Source organism: Aphidius gifuensis, linkage group LG4 (genome assembly GCF_014905175.1).
Source record: "Aphidius gifuensis isolate YNYX2018 linkage group LG4, ASM1490517v1, whole genome shotgun sequence".
Taxonomy (NCBI): domain Eukaryota; kingdom Metazoa; phylum Arthropoda; class Insecta; order Hymenoptera; family Braconidae; genus Aphidius; species Aphidius gifuensis.
In genome coordinates, this window is record NC_057791.1 from 12,826,684 (window position 1) to 12,848,779 (window position 22,096).

Genomic DNA, 22,096 nt, shown 5'->3' on the forward strand with positions numbered 1-22,096 from the left:
AAACGTTTTATAGAAATGTTTATAAAACTTTTTGCTACGTGTATATAATAAAATCTATACAAGACTATTCTATAGAGTTTTTATAATATTTCTATAAAAACTATTCTATAGGAAAAATTTTATAAAACATTCCGTTTCGGATATTTTATAAAAATCATTCAAAATTCTATAGAAGAATATTTTTATAGAACAGCGTATTATTATGATTATGATATATACAAATCATTTTTTTTTATAAAAATAATCCTATAAACCAAATCCTATAAAAAATTAATAAATTCATTCTATAAAAATCAACCACAAATTTTATAGAATTTAATCGCAGCTATAAAATAAAAATATATTCATTAATTGTAATAAAATAAAATGTTCATCATATTTACATTTTAAACAAATTTTAAGTCAACTGATATGATGAAATTAATATAAAAAAAAACCGCTCCAGTTATAACCTCATTGTTACAAACACTTGCTGACTAAGATCGAGTTATTTTTTTTTTTTTCAAACATAAAAAACTTTGGTATTATTTGAAAAATAAAAATTATTGTACTTACTTGTAAATTTGCATTTTATAAGTCATCGATCAGAACTGCAATTGGATAAAGACTGTCGTCCGTTGGTGAGTCGGCTGCTGCCATTTTGCTGAACCACAAATTTATCCAAGCAGAATTCATTTATTCTGAGTGTTTTAATATTAGCCCTGGGCACAATATGGCTTTTTTTATTATTTTATTTGTTTATTGATATGATTTTCCATTGCCTTATATACTAGGGCACAACACTACAACTTTTTTCTTTTAACAAGATAATGAATAAAAACAATCTACGTTGCTTCCACTGCTATGCTACAGTGGCGCACACATGTATTATGTATATGAGTAGCGATGGTGAGCAGTAGAGGTGGTATTTCTGCTGGCAGCCGTCCGGCGACTCGGCGAGGATTAGATTATAAATGTGTGAGCGAACTTGACAATTTTTTTTTTTTATAAAGCATGTGTATGTGCGGGGTTGGATGTGGTTCTCCATGAACCAAAAGAACACAAAAGAATAGATTGTCATATTATAAAAATGTTCAACCGATGAAAAATACTTCTAGTTTGTCTGCTCAAAAATAGTATTTATTAATAACAATTGTAATATTTTTTCCGCCATCAATCCCATGCCGGAAAAATTTATCCGCCATCAATCTCATGCCGGAGTAATTTCCCCACCATCGATCCCATGCCGGAGTAATTTTCCCACCACCAATCTCATGCCGGAGTAATTTTTCCGCCATCAACCTCATGCCGGAATAATTTCTCCGCCATCAATTTCATGCCGGAGTAATTTCTCCGCCACCAACCTCATGCCGGAGTAGGGGCTGCGCTTTTTCATGTGCCGGCAAATGGCCTTCAAGCAAAATGTACATTCACAAAATGTACAATTGTAAAATGAACACGAAGCAAAATGTACATTTGGTAAAATGAACATTGAGCAAAATAACCATTCTGTACAATGTACACTGGGCAAAATAAACGTTCGGCAAAATGTCTATTCAGTAAATAGTACGTAAAGTAAAATGTACTTTCGTCAAATGTACGTACGACAAAATGTACTTGGACAAGCATTTTCAAGAAAACTCAATATTATTGTTTCATATGGTAAAAAAGATTATTTCGTAGTTCTGAGGCTTCTAATAGATGTAGCTACAATTCACATTTATCGATTTTTTTAAGAAATTCAGATTTATATACCAGTGCTGAGAAATAAATTTTACATTTGTTTTTTTTTATTATTATTAAAATAAATAAATAATTTATCGTTAAATTTAATGATTTTATTAAAAAAACACTAGTTGAAATAGTTGAAATCGTTTTTACAAAGTTATAGCTTCACTTTTAATATTATACGCTTTAATAATATAAAAGATCATATAAAATATATATTTGTAAATTAATCAATAAATTTAAAGTAAAGGTTTTTTGACACATTTGTTATTTATAAAACATTAAATTTATTGAAATTATTATTTTAAAAAAAAAACATTAATTGATTATATTTTATCCCAGAATATCTTTTACAGTCGATTTTATTTGGATTTTTATTGAGACTATATCAAGATTACAGAGATAATTATTTTAATACTACTAATGAAATTAGATGTTATTAATTGATATTTATCGATAAGAGTGAATATTTATTTTTCTTTTTGAGTTTTGTATTTATGTAATTATTTTTTTTATTTTGTGTATTTAAATGTAAATATAATATTTAAATAATAATGTCAGGCATCATGACACGTATCATCACAGCATGACTGCCACAATGGATTGCCTCTTGGTCTCCATGAATTATATTAAAAGTCGTTTATATATTTTCATTAAATTGTATGAATTCTCAGCAAGGCTTAGCATATCCATCGTTTAATTTCTTTTTTTTTTTGTTTGTTGATCAACTGAAATAACAAAAATTATAATTCATTAAATTTATCAAGTTTCTATTTTTTTATCATTTTCGAATTCGAACAAATAATTTTAAGAAATTAGGTTTTAAAATTACTTCAAAAATATTTGAAAAGAAAAAACAAATTTTATTCTCACCTTGATAATGGGCTATCTTTTAGGTGCACTTCCTTTTCTCTACACTCTCATCTGACTCTTTCTTATTTTCTTTATTTTTTTCTCTTTTTTTTTTACGGTCTTCCAATATAATAAAATCATCTAACCACTTTGATGTTTTCGATTCTCGCGCTCGCCTGGTCCTGAGTGTATTACAGTTCTCTTCATCTTTTCTCTGATTGGATTTGTCAATATGCAAATTTTTGGCTAGAATTTTAGAAGAGATTATTTTAGGACGCTTTGGTTTTGGCAGATTAATATCCAACGGATCTGAGACAGAACAATCTTCTTGGTGATTGTTGTCATTGTCTAGAGTGAAAAAATTTGTTTTAGATATCTTGTCATTAAATGTTGTTGTCTCGGTATCACAAATGACAATTTCACTCTGAAGCAATTGTTTTTCAAGTGTAAATGATGATGTATCTTTCACTTTTTTTGATGAAGAAGTCAATGAAATTTCTTGTTCAATGTTTGTTTTTTGTTTCATTTTTGATAGAGATACTTTTTGAAGCGGCTCATCATAATGATCATCTTCAGTAATGTCAGAATCGAAGTATGGTGAACTTTCAAACATAGACATATCATCATTATCTGATGACACATCAGTTTCATTGACTACTTCATTCAAGACATTTTCGATAACTTCAAGGCGTTTAATTTTTTTTTGGGAATTATCTATAGGTCCTTTCAGATGTACTCGCTTGTAAAAAGCCGGAATTAGTTCATTTTCAATATCATCAGTATGAGCACACTCTAAATCATTTAGTCCGGCTGTTGCTGAGACGTGCATATTGCATGGTTGCTCCATTATTATCTTTGATGTAATTCTCACAACCGCATCTTCAGTTAGAGCTTTTTCCAAAAACTTTTCTAGATTGTAACTGCAATTTCAATAGTGATTGTTAATCTCAATAATGTGACACTATTTTGCATTACTATCAAATATCTTACCTCGTTTCTATCCCTGCGTCAATAATCCTTTTTTTCGCTGCTTTGTGTAACAGAGTTAGATAGTTACATGGTTTTAAAAAAATTTTTTCAAGTCTTTCTAAAATTATTATTACTACTATTATTATTATACAGTAAAAACAAGTTTGTGATCCAGGAAAGATCCCTTTTAAATGAACATTTTAAAAAATTTGGTTCCATTTTTATAAAAAAATTATTATAACTAAATTCGACCCTTCTGATTTCAATAAAATATTTAAAAAATTCTATCCCCCCCGGGAAAGGGTTAAAAAAAATTAATTAAAAATAAAATAATTGATTCCGCGATCCCTGTCAGAATTAGATAAAAATGTTCCAAATAAAAGTTGTAGAGAATAATATTTTAGGGGGGGTAAGTCAAATAATTTTTTTTTTTTTAACCATCCGTTTTCGCGTTAATTTTTAAAGTTTTATATTTTTTGATTAACGCGTTTCCCCTCACGAGTCCCCACTCAAAACTATTGTTATTAAGGCAAGACACAAAAATCTATTTATTTTATAATAATCTACATATTGTATACTATATATAACAATTTTTTTTTTTTGTAAACCACCCCTTTTTCCCCAAAAATAATTACGCGTCGCGAAAAGAATTGAAAATAAAATATTTTTGCTGAACGAATCACGAATAACTTTTTTAATAATTGACCGAAAAAAAAAATAAAAACGGGAAAATTTTCTTTAATTGTAGTACATCAATTTTGATATATAGCATTTTCGCGAAATAACTGCCCCTTTTCCACCAAAAGTAATTACGCGTCGCGAAAAGAATAGAAAAAAAAATATTTTGTCGGAGAAATATCGAATAACTCTTTAAATAGTTGACCAAAAAATAGAATAAAATCGGGAAAATTTTCTTTAATTGTAGTACTTTAATTTCGTTGCAGGCCATTTTCACGAAAAAACCATCCTTTTTCCCCCAAAAATAATTACGGGCCACGAGAAAATAGAAATAGCAATATTATTATGCGCATACGATAGTTTATTTAATTTATAATATGACGAAAAAAAAATTTTTAAAATCGATGCATTTTTGAATGGTGGGGCTATTTGTTAAGATTCTTTTTTTATTAACAATTGCTTTTGTTGTTAGTCCGAGCCGACGACGCGAGAATTGAGAGAATTGATAGAAATCGAATTTAAAAGTTTATGTCACCAATACTTTTACGGAGCGTGTAAATACAACAGCTGTGTGTGCGTGTGTGCGTCGAGTCGGGTACAGTCGAGTAGCGTCGGGTAACGTCGGGTCAAAATAAAACTATCTCTTTTTTTTTATATATCTATCGTGGTCGCGCAGGAGAGTTTTGAGTGGGGACCCCCCCTAAAATATTATTCTCTACAACTTTTATTTGGAACATTTTTATCTAATTCTGTCAGGGATCGCGGAATCAATTATTTTATTTTTAATTAATTTTTTTTTAACCCTTTCCCGGGGGGGATAGAATTTTTTAAATATTTTTATTGAAATCAGAAGGGTCGAATTTAGTTATAATAATTTTTTTATAAAAATGGAACCAAATTTTTTAAAATGTTCATTTAAAAGGGATCTTTCCTGGATCAGTACGTTAATTTTACAAACTATTTTTTACGGAGTGTTATTATATTATTATTAACTTACGTAAAATTCCTAGAATTGTTTTTTTTCCAGTCAAAAAACCTATTGCTAATTTTCGTTCTGCAATTTCTAGCATGTCAGCATACTCATTCATTGGATATGGTAAAATATACTTGAGGCGAGTTTTCCACTTTTCATCTAATGTATCCATGAAAATGTCACTATCATTCGGGAGGTCTTGTAGGTCGTTCAAAATGGTAATTATGTCATTGAATTCTTCCGCTTTTTGGTGTTGTAGTGCGAGTGGTAATGCCCAAGTATACCTGAGTAACTTGTTCTCGTCTTTGTAAATAGATTCAACGTCAAATGGCAATTTTAATTTTATCCATGCTTGACTTGTTTCCTGCATATAAAAATTTTTATTTTTCATTATTAAGTGTGGCTATTGTAATTTAATAATAAATAAAAATCATACTAATAGTATTTAAAGCCAATACAGTTTTGGTAATACCTGAATGTAATAGTACCATGTGCATTTTATCTTGGCTAGCTGAAAACAAAGCCTTACAACCTTAATGACCGTTTCCGTCAATTCAGTAGTTATCTCGTTAACATTTTTCATAGCAGGTGCACGACTCAAAATAGCGAACATGATAGCTCGTAGACTTTCATACGTTTCATTCTTATACAGGACACACATTACTGGAAAAGACTACAAAAAATGGTATTTTATATATTACACACATTTATAAATGTATTTGCCTATATCCATTGATTGATACGAGTTTAATAAAAAACTTATTCTTATATATATGATAAATGTAAATGACAAAAAAAAAGTAACATGAATGAATATAAAAGACCTTGTGATTTCAAAAAAATTAGATTTTCTTGACTTGATTGAAAGCTTATTAAAAAAAAAAATTAGCGTGTTGCGAGTACGCGCGGGGGAAGTGAAACTTCTTTCAGAGTAATTTTATGTCACGCTGAATATTAATAATAATAATAATAATAATAATATTAATCCTGACAATAATATTCGAATATAAATATTATTAGTTAATAATAATTATTAGTATTTGTATTTCGAATATTATTATTATAAATTTTATTATTTATATCGTCACATTAATGGAAGAAGGGCGTAAGTGCCATTTTTAGGAATTTTTTTTTTCTAAAAGAAAAAGGGCGTGAGTGCGAATTTATAAATTTTCGGGCTTTGCATCTAATTTTAAGGCTTAAAGAAAAAAAAAAAGTTTTATTAAGTTTTTTTTTTTCTTTTTTCATAAATTAAACTAGTTTTTATTTTAAAGAACACAATTATTTTTCATTACAACTATCAATTTTTGTTTTATTAACAACATTATCAACAAGTTGCAACATGACAGGTCCGAGTATGTCAAATGATACACACACACTAACACACACACAAAATGCAGTCAGATCGAATAGAATAGCTAAAGTTGTATCACACCAGACAGCGCTACATCATAATTCTAATTATTTGACAAGAATTTCTAACTCTAGTGATTAAAAATACCTAGGAAAGCAACTTAGTAGCCTAAATAAAACAACTTAGCAGCCTAAATAAAGCAACTTAGTAGCCTGGGGACATTATGAGTGCGTGTTAGCCGAAAGATGGGGTAAAGTATCACTTTGTGAACGCAAACGCGTGGAATAAAGTAGGGTAAAATATGCCTCAGTGAAGAAAAAAAGAAGGATTAATTAAAAATCATTATGCTAAATCGAAACGTTCAACAGGTTGCACCACAAGAACCATCAGAATCAATGCAGGTGTGGAATATTCTCATGGATGAGCACTGGAGTAAACAAACTGAAGTAACTATTTTTTTTTTACATTATCCGAACAATAAATTTTATTTCACGTATTACAAATCAAATTATGTTTTAGACACACTTCGTAGCGTTTGCTCTATGCACTAATGCTAACCAAGGAACCTACTTTTCAATATTGGATTTCTTGAAAAAAAAAGCACCTGGGTTAGAAGCAAACTCGAAAACAATATATACTGATTTTGAGCAGGCCGCAATCCTTGCTTATAAAATGTGTTTTCCACGTGTAAAAATACAGGGCTGCTGGTTTCACTATTCACAGGTATATTAATTGCAAAAAATGTTTATAATTTATGTTACCTATGAATACTGTCAACTCATATTTTTCCTGGAAGTCTAAGTTTCTTAATTTTAGGTTTCACGACCCTTCACGTAAAATTAAATTAGTTTTGAACAAAAACAAAATTCAATTGTTAACAGGAAAAAAACGAAAAAAATATTCAAATTTCTAATGCTCAAGCCAAGTTGAGAGAAAAAGAGTAAGTTATAAAGATAATAATTTTATTAATTAAAAGTACGTAGCAATTGAATCGTTGAATATATGTGTATAATATTATTAAATTTACAGGATCACTGTTAAAGCTTTTTTATATGAGGTCAAAGGATACTCAAAACTCAATTATGGAAAAATATATTGAATATATGGAATTACAAGAAAAAGAAAAATTAGAACGAGAAAAAAGAGAAAAAAATATTAAACTGCTTAAAAAAGGAAAAAAGATTAAGAGCGTGCCTGAATCATACGAGTCAGAATATGGAGGTAAATCGAAAATTGTTTTTTTTTTCAGTACTTTTCAATTTACTATTTAAATTCTAGTTTTTTTAAAGAATTAATTATAAAAATTTGTAAATAAAATATTTCATTTCACTAGGATATAATTTTCAATTCTTTAAATTCATAAAGTCATTAAGTTGTTAATAATAACTATTTTAATTAATAACAACTAAATTATAGTTTTTCTTATTTCAGTTCATCAACAAACCAAAAAAAAAAGGAAATTATAACGCTGTATAATATATGACGTATTATTAAAAAAAATTTCATTGTTAAGTTTACTATTAATATATCTACTATTAATATATCTAATTTTCTTTGAAATTAAGTAACTTACAATTATAATTATAATCGTGAAAAATTTTTATTATGAAGATAAATGCAGTAATCATTTAGGAAGTCATCATGAGTGGCAGTCGCTTCATTTTGTTTGCACCTTAATATTATCCATCATTATTGAGTTATTATACTGAAGTGAAAAATCTTGAAAGAAAGTAAAAAAATAAATATAATAATTACTGCAATAATTATTACGGACTTTTTTTTTTATATATTATCATGTAATTTTTTTGTAGATTATAAACTACAAATAAATTAAAATTACTGAATTGAAATATGCAGAAATAAAAAAACATTTGTTATAATCCATCATTATCAAAAATATTTAAAAAGAAACAACGATATAGTTTATATTATATGGTTGTAAAAGTTTTTTTTTTAAAATAATAATTTCAATAAGTTTAATGTTTTATAAATAACAAATGTGTCAAAAAACCTTTACTTTAAATTTATTGATTAATTTACAAATATATATTTTATATGATCTTTTATATTATTAAAGCGTATAATATTAAAAATTTCAACTGTAAAACATTAAATTTTTCAAATTATTTATTTATTTCAATAATAATAAAAAAAAACAAATGTAAAATTTATTTCTCAGCACTGGTATATAAATCTGAATTTCTTAAAAAAATCGATAAATGTGAATTGTAGCTACATCTATTAGAAGCCTCAGAACTACGAAATAAACTTTTTTACCATATGAAACAATAATATTGAGTTTTCTTGAAAATGCTTGTCCAAGTACATTTTGTCATACGTACATTTGACGAAAGTACATTTTACTTTACGTACTATTTACTGAATAGACATTTTGCCGAACGTTTATTTTGCCCAGTGTACATTGTACAGAATGGTTATTTTGCTCAATGTTCATTTTACCAAATGTACATTTTGCTTCGTGTTCATTTTACAATTGTACATTTTGTGAATGTACATTTTGCTTGAAGGCCATTTGCCGGCACATGAAAAAGCGCAGCCCCCGGAGTAGTCTCTCCGGAAATGGGCCAAAAACGGAGTAATGCCGGAGAAAGCCGGAGTAATGCCGGAGAAAGCCGGAAAAAGCCGGAGTAACGGCGGAGAAATATTTCTACCAGGGAGGGCATGGTATGCCATCTATAATAATCTCGAGTAGAATATAAAAGTAGAATACAAAAACATCTTTGGATAACTCTTAAAAATACTTAAGTTATGTATATCTTAAGTATATGACAAGATAAAGTTATAAGAATAGTTATGAAAGTAGATTATGTTTTAACTTGAGTAATTTTTATACTTTAAGATTTTATGTCAATTTTTTTTTTTTTCGTCCATTCAATTGACTTATTTTTGAATATGAGTACATTACAGTCGAGCTTGCCAATGTCGATTTCGGGGTTACCCTGGCAGAACTGGCATGATCGCTTTTGTCTGGATTTTGGATTTGAATTTGGATTTTCTAAGCCCCATACGTATAGCTTCAATTTTTTTCAGCTCCATGGATATTGCTTTGGACTCTCTAAGCCTTATACGAATAGCTTCTATTTTTGCGAGCCCCGTACGTATTGCTTTAATCTTTTTTAGCTCCATAAGTATTGCTTTAATTTCTTTTGACCCAATACGGTTTCTTTTAGCCCCATACGTATTGCTTTGGATTTTCCAAGTCTTAAACGTATTGCTTTACTTTTTTTCAGCCCCATACGTATTGCTTTAATTTTTTTCGACCCCATACCTATTGCTTTAATTCTTTTAAGCTTCATACGTATTGCTTCAATTTTCCCGAACCTCATTTGTATTGCTTTGGATTTTCTAAGTCTCCTACGTATTGCTTTACTTTTTTTCAACCTCATACGTATAGCTTCAATTTTTTTCGGCCCTCATACGTATTGCGTTAATTTTCATTAGCTCCATACGTATTGCTTTGGATATTCTAAGGCTTATGCATATTGCTTTAATTTTATGTGGTTTTTTTATTTTTCAATAAAGCAATACGTATGAGGCTATTTAAAATAAGTAGATAAATTTTACTTGTATTGCAGGGCATCGTCGATTTATTGGAGTGTTTGTTTACTTGAAAAACAATAAAAATTAATCATTTTGTTTCAATATGTCTGAACTATTTTCATGTAGTTTTTTAATAAAATTTAAAAATGGTAGCCACGGAAAGGTTTTTTCCACTACATTCAAAACAAAATTGAAATCGATAAAATCATGAAATCCATGGTTTTAACTTTTTTTCTGACCCTCACGACCATTTTAACTATCTACAATGCCGGAGAATGCCGGAAAAAGCCGGAGTAACGGCGGAGAAATATTTCTACCAGGGTATTCATTCGTGCCCTATGCCTGCTGATGATGTTGGCATTTTTATTTTATACATATCAGTTTGCTTGTTATAACGAAAAAAAACATGGAGAACGCCATCGTAGGTTGTTTTTTTTTTTTTTTTTTTGCACTATTTTTATTCATTTTTTTGTCCTAGCATTGTGGTATTTACGATCCTGCAACCGAATAATCCAACCGAATAATCCATCAAAAAAACCTCTTGGAGAAGATTTTTTAGGGCGAAATCAAGTTTTCGGTGTTCCATTAATAAGTTGTGTCCAAAATGTTCTAGTATTCACGCTGCTAGATGCAAAGCATATCATCTCACAACGGTAGATTACTGCGGAAATTTAGTTTTCACAAATAATGGTAATATCTATCATCAGTATGTGAGATCGTATTTGGCCACTTTGAGTTATTTTCCTCAATGAGAATGGCTATGTGATTTAACAGCGTATTATACTGTTTTCGATAAGGAATATGAAATGCGCTGTTATTATGAATCCATATACATTTCCTAGCAAGATAGAATACGATTTACCAAAGTTAGTATTTAGCCAAGGGAATAAGCTTTCCCCCACTCTTCCTTAAAAACATTTGATGCCGTGTCCCCTTCTCTAAAACTAACTTTGGTAAATTTTACTCTAGTGGCCATTTACACTGGAAACAAAAATTGACAGATTGCAGTCTAACGTCGTATCAAAATTAAACCTTTTCAAAATTCTTATTTAAAAATAGCTTTTCGTCTTTTATTAAATTCATCTAAAAATCATGTTATTCCTTCTTTTTATAATTTGGTAATCGAGTCACCTAAATTTAGATTTAACTCCAAGAAAGTTAAAATTTTGGACACACTTAGTATTGATTTCGAATATCGGAAACTTGATTCAATCTATAATTCAATTTCGTATTGGTCTCCAAGAGTGAGTATTTAAATTATCTTGAAAAATATTATTTAATATAATAATTTTTTCCTGTCAAATTGATATTAACATATAATAAATATTTTATATTAGGAACAATGGTAAATTTCAAGATGGCAAGAAATCAAGCACTTCATGACTAAATAAATTGTATCATTGCATGAATAAATTAATTGAATTTTTATGTAATTTATTCATCATTTTTGAATAACATGATTATGATTCATCGTCAAATTATATGTTTTTAACACGTTATTATTTGTGTTTTAATTATTCTTGAAAATAAAATATTTATGTATATTGAATTTTTCTTTATTTCATTAAAAATGTATTAATTAAATATCTTTTGAACAATGTGCTTTTGTCGTATCAAACATATTATCTTCCATCGTTTTTTTCTTATTATTTGATGAGTCATATTTTTTTTCGAATCTTTGTAAGAAGAGAAGATTAATTTAAGTTTTTAAAAAACGATGAAATACAATTGAAATTACTTTTTTTTGTCATCTGTAGCGTTGTATGTAATGACCGATGAGTTTATTAGTGTGATATTTTTTTTATTGGAATATTCATTGATTTTTCCTCTTTCTATTTTGATGATTTGTCCTTCAGTCCCTTTGAAATTCTCAGTAAATTCTTCCCATAAGGTTAATGTTATCTATGATGATCAAGATTATAATACTTTTTTTAGTTTTTTATAAATTAGTTATTATTATTGATAAAAATATTACCTCTTCTTTTGAACAATCGACTAATAATATATCTTTTTTCTTGTATTCTCTATTCGTATTTTTCGAAAATATAGTGGTTGTATCATTTATAGTAACAATTTCAACAATTGTATTTACAAATAAAATAAAGTTTTATATCCATTTTTATTATTTTTTCGATTACTCTTACTGATAATTGTTCCTATTTCTAAGTCTTTTAATTCTTTGATTGTTTTGAAGATCATCAAATTATTATCTTCTTCAATTTCATCATCATCATTTGTGAATCTAAATTAATTAATTATAATAATCAACGTTAAATTTTTTTTTTTACAAATACTTACTTTTCGACTTCCGGGATTTTTGGATTTATTGATACGATTGAAGTTGTTATCAATGATAGACTTTTTAAATTTTGATATTCGCCAATCCGTGCATTTTTTATTGTGTTGATATCATTAATTTTGCCTTCGAATTCCTCAATTTTTTCGTTCCATAAGTTTAAAGTGATCTTCAATTGACATTTTTTAATTTATTCTTTTCGAATAAAAGTTTTTAAAAGAAATCTTATTTCATACCTTATTATCTTTATTATCACCCAGAATTACTTCCTTTTTTTCATATTTTTCATTGTAAATTGTTGAAATAATTTGCTTTTCTTTTATTTCTAAAATTTTTGCAATGACATCTGTGAAAATATTTTTAAATCATATTTTCAAATTTTTTTCATTGCTCTATTTTTATTGAACATTTACCTATTATTCCACTCGGTGGACTATTATGAATAGTTTTCACTTTTGTGAATTTATATTCATCTTTATTATCACTAATGCAATGCTTAAATTCTTTTTTATCCATTTTTTTTCTTTTTTTTTCATACCAACGACGAGGGCTATACATTTTTAATTTTTTATTATTGATAACTGTGTATTAATCACACTATTACTTACTTTTTTTCTTCTTGGATATTAGGATTTATAATTACGACAGTTGATCGGATTAATTTTAATTTCTTTACATTATTGACTATCCACTATGACATTGTGAAATGCGACAACGTCATTTAATTCACCTTCAAATTCATTAATTTGTTCTGTCCATAATGTTAACGAAATCTATAGAAATTTTTGATAAATATCGTTAACAGTTTATTCATTATTATTAATTTATTACTTGTGATTTAGAATCATCAATAATCATTATCTCTTGTCTTTTTACTTGTGACCCGTTCGAATTAGTCATTTTTATTCCTCCAATATTTTTTATGATTCCTATCATGTCTACAATTATGAAAAAAATATTTAATTCATAGTTATTTTATTTAATTTCTCATTATATACCTTGTAATGTATGTACTTCTACCATCGCTAAGTTTTTTATTTTAATAAAATTGCATTCAATTTTTGGTATATCGTCGTCATTACTTTCTATTACTATAACTTGAGTGTTATTTGTTAATATTATTTCAAATTCATGATTTAATTTATTAAATTTTTTATTTGCTAATTTTAGATTTTTTGTACCTATAAGTATGCTTATAAATTATCTTCTTGACAATTTGTTTCGTGTATTTTTGGTTTTTTTTTTAAACTTACTTGTAATAGATTGTAAAATTTATTAACAGTATCACCATAGACCATGCATCTTATTTTTCTAGTATCATCAACTACATCTACATTAAATACTTTCACTTCGTTTGTCATTAAAGAATTCTATCAATCATTTAATGAAGAAACAGAAGGTTTGCTTGATGATCCAAAAATAATATTGATGAGAAATGAAACAATTAATAATAATTTACGAATTGGAAGATCGAAGTTACATAATAAGAAAAAAAATAGTGAGTTTAGTGATCAAACTATGAAAAATTGGATAGAATTTATTTCTCAAAATGGAAAGTCAAAAAATATTAAACCATCGACACCAGTTATTATGAATCAATTCAGAAAATTTCTTAAAGATAATAATTATCCAGATAATGAATTGAAAAAAATTACTTATGATACTTTTCGAGGACGTATTAGGAAACAAATTGATTCTTACATAAAAAGTAATTACAAAGATATTTACGAATTTATAAGATGAATTTCATTTTTTATTTTAATGCTTGTTGGACCCGTGACGTTATGTAACAATATTCTTAGAAAAAAACACTCTGCATTGCTAGGGTGAATAGTATACATTCGACCAACTGTATCACCTTCGAAAATATTAAGATCCGTTCCAATGGATATCCCTTGTTTTCTCCGATAAATTTTTTTTGTTGAAATATTCCATGTGAAATACTTAGGAATATCGTAATATAACAAAGTTTTCGTAAAATTATCTATTTGACATAAACTAAAAAATGCTGTTAGAGTTGTTTCAGGTGGTTTTTCAACTTTTTCTTTTATATTTTGATTTGAAAAATAAAAACTTTGACTATTTTCGAGATGAACGTGTAAATGTTGAATATTTGGATATCGATCATGTATTTTGAAACCTAATATCCGCCAAACTGCCTCATTGCTACTAATATATCTTCCTGATTGATATTCATCAATTTTATTATTATTTTTATTTTCTATTGAATAAATAGCTTGATCACTCCCTTTGTGTATATATTTTAATATATACTTTACCGCAACTACTGAACTACATAGTTCAACATTAACATGTGCTTTCATTATTTTAGATATTAAAGGACAATATGGGACAATCCATCTATTGTCAATATTTACTTTTTGATATTGACTGTTTACTTTTGCATTAATAATAGCCTGGAATCCTCCGTCCGCCACACTTCTTGTTCTATATAGAGGATATCCATTGTTATCAGATTTTGTGTTATCAAGAAAATTTCGTGGATAATTCGTGAACATTCACCGTCTTTCATGCATGGTGAAAAAGGATTTAACTGTCCACATGGTCCATGTGTCATATTTTTTTTAATTATTTCAAATAAAAGTGGATCTTTCTCTGGATCTGGTAACTCAGCAGAAATGATATTATCAATTTGATTTGGGTGAATTCTATTTTTTAACCATACTAAAATATGAGCATGGGATAAATCTCTCTTTTGCCATTCTATTGAATAAACCTATGATATAACTTCACCAAAAATATTACATTTCGTTATTAAGTTCATTAATTTTCTTAATTTGCATTTAAATACTCGAGTTATTAAGTCATGACGGTCACTTGGTTGCTGATGAGACAACAACAAACGTGTAATTTCTTCCCATCGATTATTACATGTACACGTAATAAATAAACATAGTTTCCCATTATGTCTTACATAACAAAGAGCGTCTTGTATATATTCATGCATATGTCTTGGGCTACCAATAAAACTTGCTGGTAAGATAAATTTTTGACCTATGTTTGATACATCTTTATTATTATCGAATGCATCTTTCAAATGAATGTATTGTTCTACTTTGAAAATTTTTTAAAGAGTTCGAATATAACGTAAACGTTCACTTTTAATTTTTGCATCCATATCAACGACATACTGATTTAACATTTGTTTATAACATAATAAATAATTTTTTTGATTATTAAGTACCATAAGTTTATGTGCATAAAAATCCATTGCTGAAACCTTTTTATTTGTAGTTAATCCAGATTTAGGGTTTATTTGCTTTAATTCAAAATGATATCCATCCTCACCCTGCCAAAACATCAATGGATACTGCAAAGCATCGTATGATTTATGGGTTTCTTGAACTGTTATAAATTCATTGCTTCTTTTTTGTAATATAATATCACGTTTGTTAAACTCATTTCCATTATATAATTATGGCAGCTACTTCATTGATAACAGGTAAATTAAAACGTCTTTCATGTTCACTTGATGGTATTTTATTTGCACTGAGAACTATTTTACATTCATCTTTTGGCATATTTTCTAATGAAGTTTTAAATAATTTTATCAATAAATTATGTTTATGTAAATATTCCCGTAACCAATCAATTAGTTTCTGTCGCACATTAGGAACGATTGAATATCTTCGTTGTGACTGGATTTCATCGTCACCAATAAAATATATTTGTAAAAATGTTGATTCACCATCATAAGGAAGAAGGGATCCTATTCTATGATAGATTTGTCCTTGAATTTTAAAAGTTGTTTGATAACCTGACTCTTTTTTTCTATTTGCACCAAATAAAGTCATATTAAAACATGAATTATATTTTCTTATATTATCTAGAAAATATTTTGACTCATCAGTTAAGCCAGACAAATATGTCAATAAAGGCTCTTCAGGATCACTCAAAAAAGGTAATTTAATTTTACCATTTGCACAACACATACTTTTTGATTCGTCTTTAAATTTTAAAGCTCCACAATATTTACATTCTAAATTCATTTGACTTATAGAAATACGACAATCTTCATCATCGTATACAGGGTGTTTCCGAATTCGCGCACGTGAGTTATACAGTGCTATTCTAAGATATACGTTATTTTTTATTTTTTTTCTGCGAAACTTCATTTTCAAGATATGTACGATTGAAGTTGACCAATCAAAAACAGGCCTCACGAACTATTATCATTATGGCGCCGTACGTGGTTACGCCCAAAAATTGGATTAAATAGTATGCGGTGCACTTGCAGTATGCGGTATATTATTGATAACAATTTGTCAGAATTTTTAAATAACCTGAAATTTGTCTAAAAAAACATCTTAGAATTTTGCGTAGAATAGCACTGTATAACTCACGTGCGCGAATTCGGAAACACCCTGTATATCACTATGACTATAATTAAAAGCTTTCATTTCGAATTTTTTTTTTATTTTAGAATGTCTTCGTTGTGTACGTTCACTTCTTTGTTTATGAATTTGATCTAACGTTAATGTTTGTACATCTTCTCGTGGTTCATCATCATCTTCTTGAATTTCATCATATGGATCTTTGAATCTTTTTCCTAATATTGTTTTTCTTCCAATATTTCGTTTTCTTTTCGGCATATCAATCACTTATTTGTAAATTGACATGTCAGTTATAAGAGATCATTTTATGCAATTCAAACGATTGTCCTTTTTTTCAAAAACATACAGCTTACTTCAGATAAGAATAAAATTATTGAATCAATGAAAATTTTTAAAAAATAATATTTTCCAATAGATGTAATTATTCTAATATCCAATTCACCTTTTTTCGAACTTGGAACATCAGGGAATATTTTTAAATTTTTATTATCATAAATTCTGAACATCAAGGAAAAAATCATTTATTATGTCATCGGTAATTACAAGAGAGTCAAAATATGACTATTCGATAACCTCAAATGAAATCTCAAAAATTGCCTAAAATCTGAACGTCAAGGAAAAAGCATTTATTATGTTTATACTCCCAAATAGACCTAAATGTAACTCGAAAAAAAGTTAAAACTTTCTTCTTGACTGAAAAATAAAATTGTCATCGGTAATTATAAGTGGGGGCAAATATGTTGCTAACGTTAATTTTTGTTCGGGTGTTCCATTATAATTTGTTTTAAATAAATTTCAATTTCAAGGTTCAATTGTTTTTTGTTTTTTTTTTCTCTTTGAATTTTTTTTGTTTTTTTTTTTAATGTCGTTGATTTTCGTTGCCAAGGAAAGTTTATAAATCAAGAAAGGTTAGGATACATAAATGACGTTTTATACACATCATAAATCGCCAAATTTTCAAAGTTTGTTTTTTATAATTTTTTTATTATTGTTTTTAACATTTATTAATAATTTCTTTCTTTTAAATTAGACATGTTGCGATATGACTTTCAATGATAGATATATTTTATTTAAATTCGATGATATATCTTTGAAAGTCATTGATAAACATTCAAAAAAAAAATTTCATATAAAATGCTTCTCGACATTTTGAAGAAAAAATTTTTTTCAATTGCGAATAACCACAGTATCCAATTGGATCAAATAGAGATTTCAGAATATGAACAGAAATTCTCATTCGATAAAACAGGTATGTTTTTATTCTCTTATGAAAGAGAATATTTCTAAATTCGACATTATTTCATTTCTTGTAGAGGTAATCAGATTACTGGAGATGATTAATGAAAGTGTACGTAATGATTTTGCTTGTTTTATATATAAAAAAGAAAAATTGACAATGTCATTATCCGAAAATGCCATTATATGTTCTTTTTGTCATTTGAAGATTCCTAACATTAATATAAACCGACTTCGAAATGGAATTCTAAGTTTAGAAAGAGAACATTTAAGTAATTGTAATTTTGAACCTTGGTTCAGTTATTTATTAGATAACGGCATTCTTAAATGTTTGGATTACTGTTGTGAACCTTGTCTTACATGTATAACTCTTATTGATCCAAATAGAATAAATATAATAAATAGATAATAAATCAAATACCATCAATACCTGTACTGCTTTGATTTTTTTTCCAGCCCCATACGTATTGCTTTGATTTTTTTAAGCCCAATACGTATTGCTTTGAGTTTTCTAAGCCTCATACGTACTGTTTTAATTTTTTCCATCCCCATACGTATTGGTTTAGAATTCTTTTAGCCCCATACGTATTGCTTTGGATTCTCTAAGCCTCATACGTATAGCTTTAATTTTTTTCCAGCCTTATACGTATTGCTTTAGATTTTCTAAACCTCATACGTATTGCTTTAATTTCTTCCAGCCCGATACGTATTGCTTTGATTTTTTGAGCCCCATACATATTGCTTTAGGTTTCTTCTAGCCCCATACGTATTGCTTTAATTTTTTCCAGCCCGATACATATTGCTTTGATCTTTTCGAGCCCCATACATATTGCTTTGGACTTTCTGAGTCTCATACGTATTGCTTTAACTTTTTTCAGCTCTATACGTATTGCTTTAATCTTTTTCAGCCCCATAAGTATTGCTTTAATTTCTTTTGACCCAATACGTATTGCTTGAGGTTTCTTTTAGCCCCATACGTATTGCTTTAATTTTTTTTCAGCCCCATAAGTATTGCTTTAATTTTTTTTGACCCCATACGTATTGCTTTATTTTTTTACCATCCCATACGTATTGCTTTAATTTTTTCCATCCCCAGCTTCTCACTGAAAGGTTTTTATTTTGTTTTTTTTTTTTTGTTTATTGTGAAATTAGCTGGAATAGAGTGATTTTTTTATTTTTTTATTTTTTTTTAAATTTGTTATATTCTATTTTCTTAATTGATCAATTTCAATTGATTTCTCGATGATCTTTATTTAGTGTTTTATATAAAACTTTTAAGAATTAATTTTTTACATTTTTTTAACGTGATAGGATAGTATTATATATATTTTTTTTTGAGATTGAGTTTTGTAGATAGTTAAAATGGTCGTGAGGGTCAGAAAAAAAGTTAAAACCATGGATTTCATGATTTTATCGATTTCGGTTTTGTTTTGAATGTAGTGGAAAAAACCTTTCCGTGGCTACCATTTTTAAATTTTATTAAAAAACTACATGAAAATAGTTCAGACATATTGAAACAAAATGATTAATTTTAATTGTTTTTCAAGTAAACAAACACTCCAATAAATCGACGATGCCCTGCAATACAAGTAAAATTTATCTACTTATTTTAAATAGCCTCATACGTATTGCTTTATTGAAAAATAAAAAAACCACATAAAATTAAAGCAATATGCATAAGCCTTAGAATATCCAAAGCAATACGTATGGAGCTAATGAAAATTAAAGCAATACGTATGGGGCTGAAAAAAAGTAAAACAATACGTTTAAGACTTGGAAAATCCAAAGCAATACGTATGGGGCTAAAAGAAACCGTATTGGGTCAAAAGAAATTAAAGCAATACTTATGGAGCTAAAAAAGATTAAAGCAATACGTACGGGGCTCGCAAAAATAGAAGCTATTCGTATAAGGCTTAGAGAGTCCAAAGCAATATCCATGGAGCTGAAAAAAATTGAAGCTATACGTATGGGGCTTAGAAAATCCAAATTCAAATCCAAAATCCAGACAAAAGCGATCATGCCAGTTCTGCCAGGGTAACCCCAAAATCGATATTGGCAAGCTCGACTGTAATGTACTCATATTCAAAAATAAGTCAATTGAATGGACGAAAAAAAAAAAAAATTGACATAAAATCTTAAAGTATAAAAATTACTCAAGTTAAAACATAATCTACTTTCATAACTATTCTTATAACTTTATCTTGTCATATACTTAAGATATACATAACTTAGGTATTTTTAAGAGTTATCCAAAGATGTTTTTGTATTCTACTTTTATATTCTACTCGAGATTATTATAGATGGCATACCATGCCCTAAGCTGGTAGAGAATATAAGCAGAGTGACGCCAAAGGCAAAACGTGCTCAAAACCCGATCAGCAAAAATTGGTTCTTAAATCGCTTTCAATACGTTTCCAAGAATTTTAGATATGTATTTTAATTGCTTATCAAAGTGTTAAAACTGGACTATAGTCAGTAGAATATAAAAGTAGAATATAAAAAGAATTTGGTCGAAGAAAAGACATCACACTCATAACAACTTTTTTCAAAAAACATGTGAAACTGAACGTGGTTCAGGGGATACTCCGCTAATTGATGAAACAATCGATAAATTGGGAAGAAGACTAGCAGTTTTGATGGTAATGCCATTACTTCCCGAACAGTTTTCTCAGCCACTTGTGATTCACCTGGACGAATTAGCTGCAGCAATGGACAATTTCGTGGAAAGTGGTTTACAGGTTTTATAGCCAAATGGTGTTGATAGAAATAGTGTCTTGGCATTTACAAGTGATAGTGCGCACGATATGATGACTGCTTATGAAAACCTGAGAGCCAGAGGTTTTGATAAGTTGATTTATATAAAATGCCTAGCCCATCGTTTACACCGTGTTGCAGAAACTGTTCAGGCAGCTTACCAGGGAGTCAACGCAGTTAATTAAATTTTTTCACTATAGTGAGTTTGGTCAAAAAAATATTTCGAAAGTCACCAGCATGACAACGAATTTTTCATGAGAAACTACCAGGTGTTTGCTTGCCTCCTCGACCAGTCACTGTGCGATGGGGAACTTGGCTCAATGCCGTTTTTTATTATAACGGCAATACCAATGGAGTCATGCATGTAGTAAATATATATATTACGAGTAGGTGTGAATGAAGAAAAAAAAAATTACGAAACCAAGAAAACTCGTAACTGTAATAATGAAAGAGGTCATAAAATAAAAAAACTAAGAAAAATGATCCCTACAAGACGTCAAGGAAGAAAAAAAATTCCGGATGACGTACAATCTGCCGTTCGTAGTAACATTATAAATGTTCTCAAAGTTATACATATATTCTATTTAAAAAACTTGACTTCTTTTCTTTTTATGTTTTAGAATTTGTATCAAAAGAAATACCTGGTGAAATATCGTCGAAGATGGAATTTAGGCAATGTTTGACGAAAATGTGTGCCAATTTAAGAAAATACAGCTAAAATGATATTAAAAAACTTAAATAAATAATAAAATTTTAAATATGAATAGAATAAAATTTAAATTAATAACAATATAATTAAATAATAATTGAATAATATAAGTATATCTATAGGGTTCTGACCTATTCGCCATGGCATCTGGTGGCGCATAGTGAACTATTTCCAAATGATTGAAATCACATTGAAAATTTTATACGGTATAGTTTGTTAACCATAGCATACTATAGTAAAATCGTTTGGAATGCGCCATATTGCTTCACAAATAAGCTTTTACACAATAAATGTGTGCGTGACCGGTCAAACCCCGCCCATAGGTCAGATCCCTATATACCAATCTATACAATTGGATTTCATCTGAAAACCAGAGTAATATAAAATTATATATTTATATGTTATACAATAACATGGACATGAGATTATTTATGGAATCCGAATTATATGTAATTATATGTTATCGTATATTATTGTATATTTTATTCGATACAATAAAAAAAGGACCAATTTCTTGGAAACCCAGTTTTATGCAAACTACTCGTCCGATTTACTTGAAATTAAACATAGATATTCAGTTTGGCGATCTGATTGTTCAGAGGACAAAAAAAAATACCCTGGATACGTTTTGCGATCACCAGGAGTCAAAAAC

The 22,096-nt window shown here is 28.3% G+C and overlaps 1 protein-coding gene across 1 annotated transcript; it reads right to left on the reverse strand.

Annotated features, from left to right (window-relative positions):
* Nucleotides 1–2,197: 2,197 nt before the first annotated feature.
* On the reverse strand, nucleotides 2,198–6,544 carry LOC122855108. Its single transcript, XM_044156269.1, has 6 exons — nucleotides 6,475–6,544; nucleotides 5,652–5,852; nucleotides 5,204–5,543; nucleotides 3,550–3,586; nucleotides 2,581–3,479; nucleotides 2,198–2,435 (listed from the first exon to the last, which is right to left on the reverse strand). The coding sequence occupies exons 1-5, from the start codon at nucleotides 6,502–6,504 to the stop codon at nucleotides 2,600–2,602; spliced, it is 1,488 nt and encodes a 495-aa protein (XP_044012204.1). The 5' UTR covers nucleotides 6,505–6,544; the 3' UTR covers nucleotides 2,198–2,435; nucleotides 2,581–2,599.
* Between the last annotated feature and the right edge of the window lie 15,552 nt (nucleotides 6,545–22,096).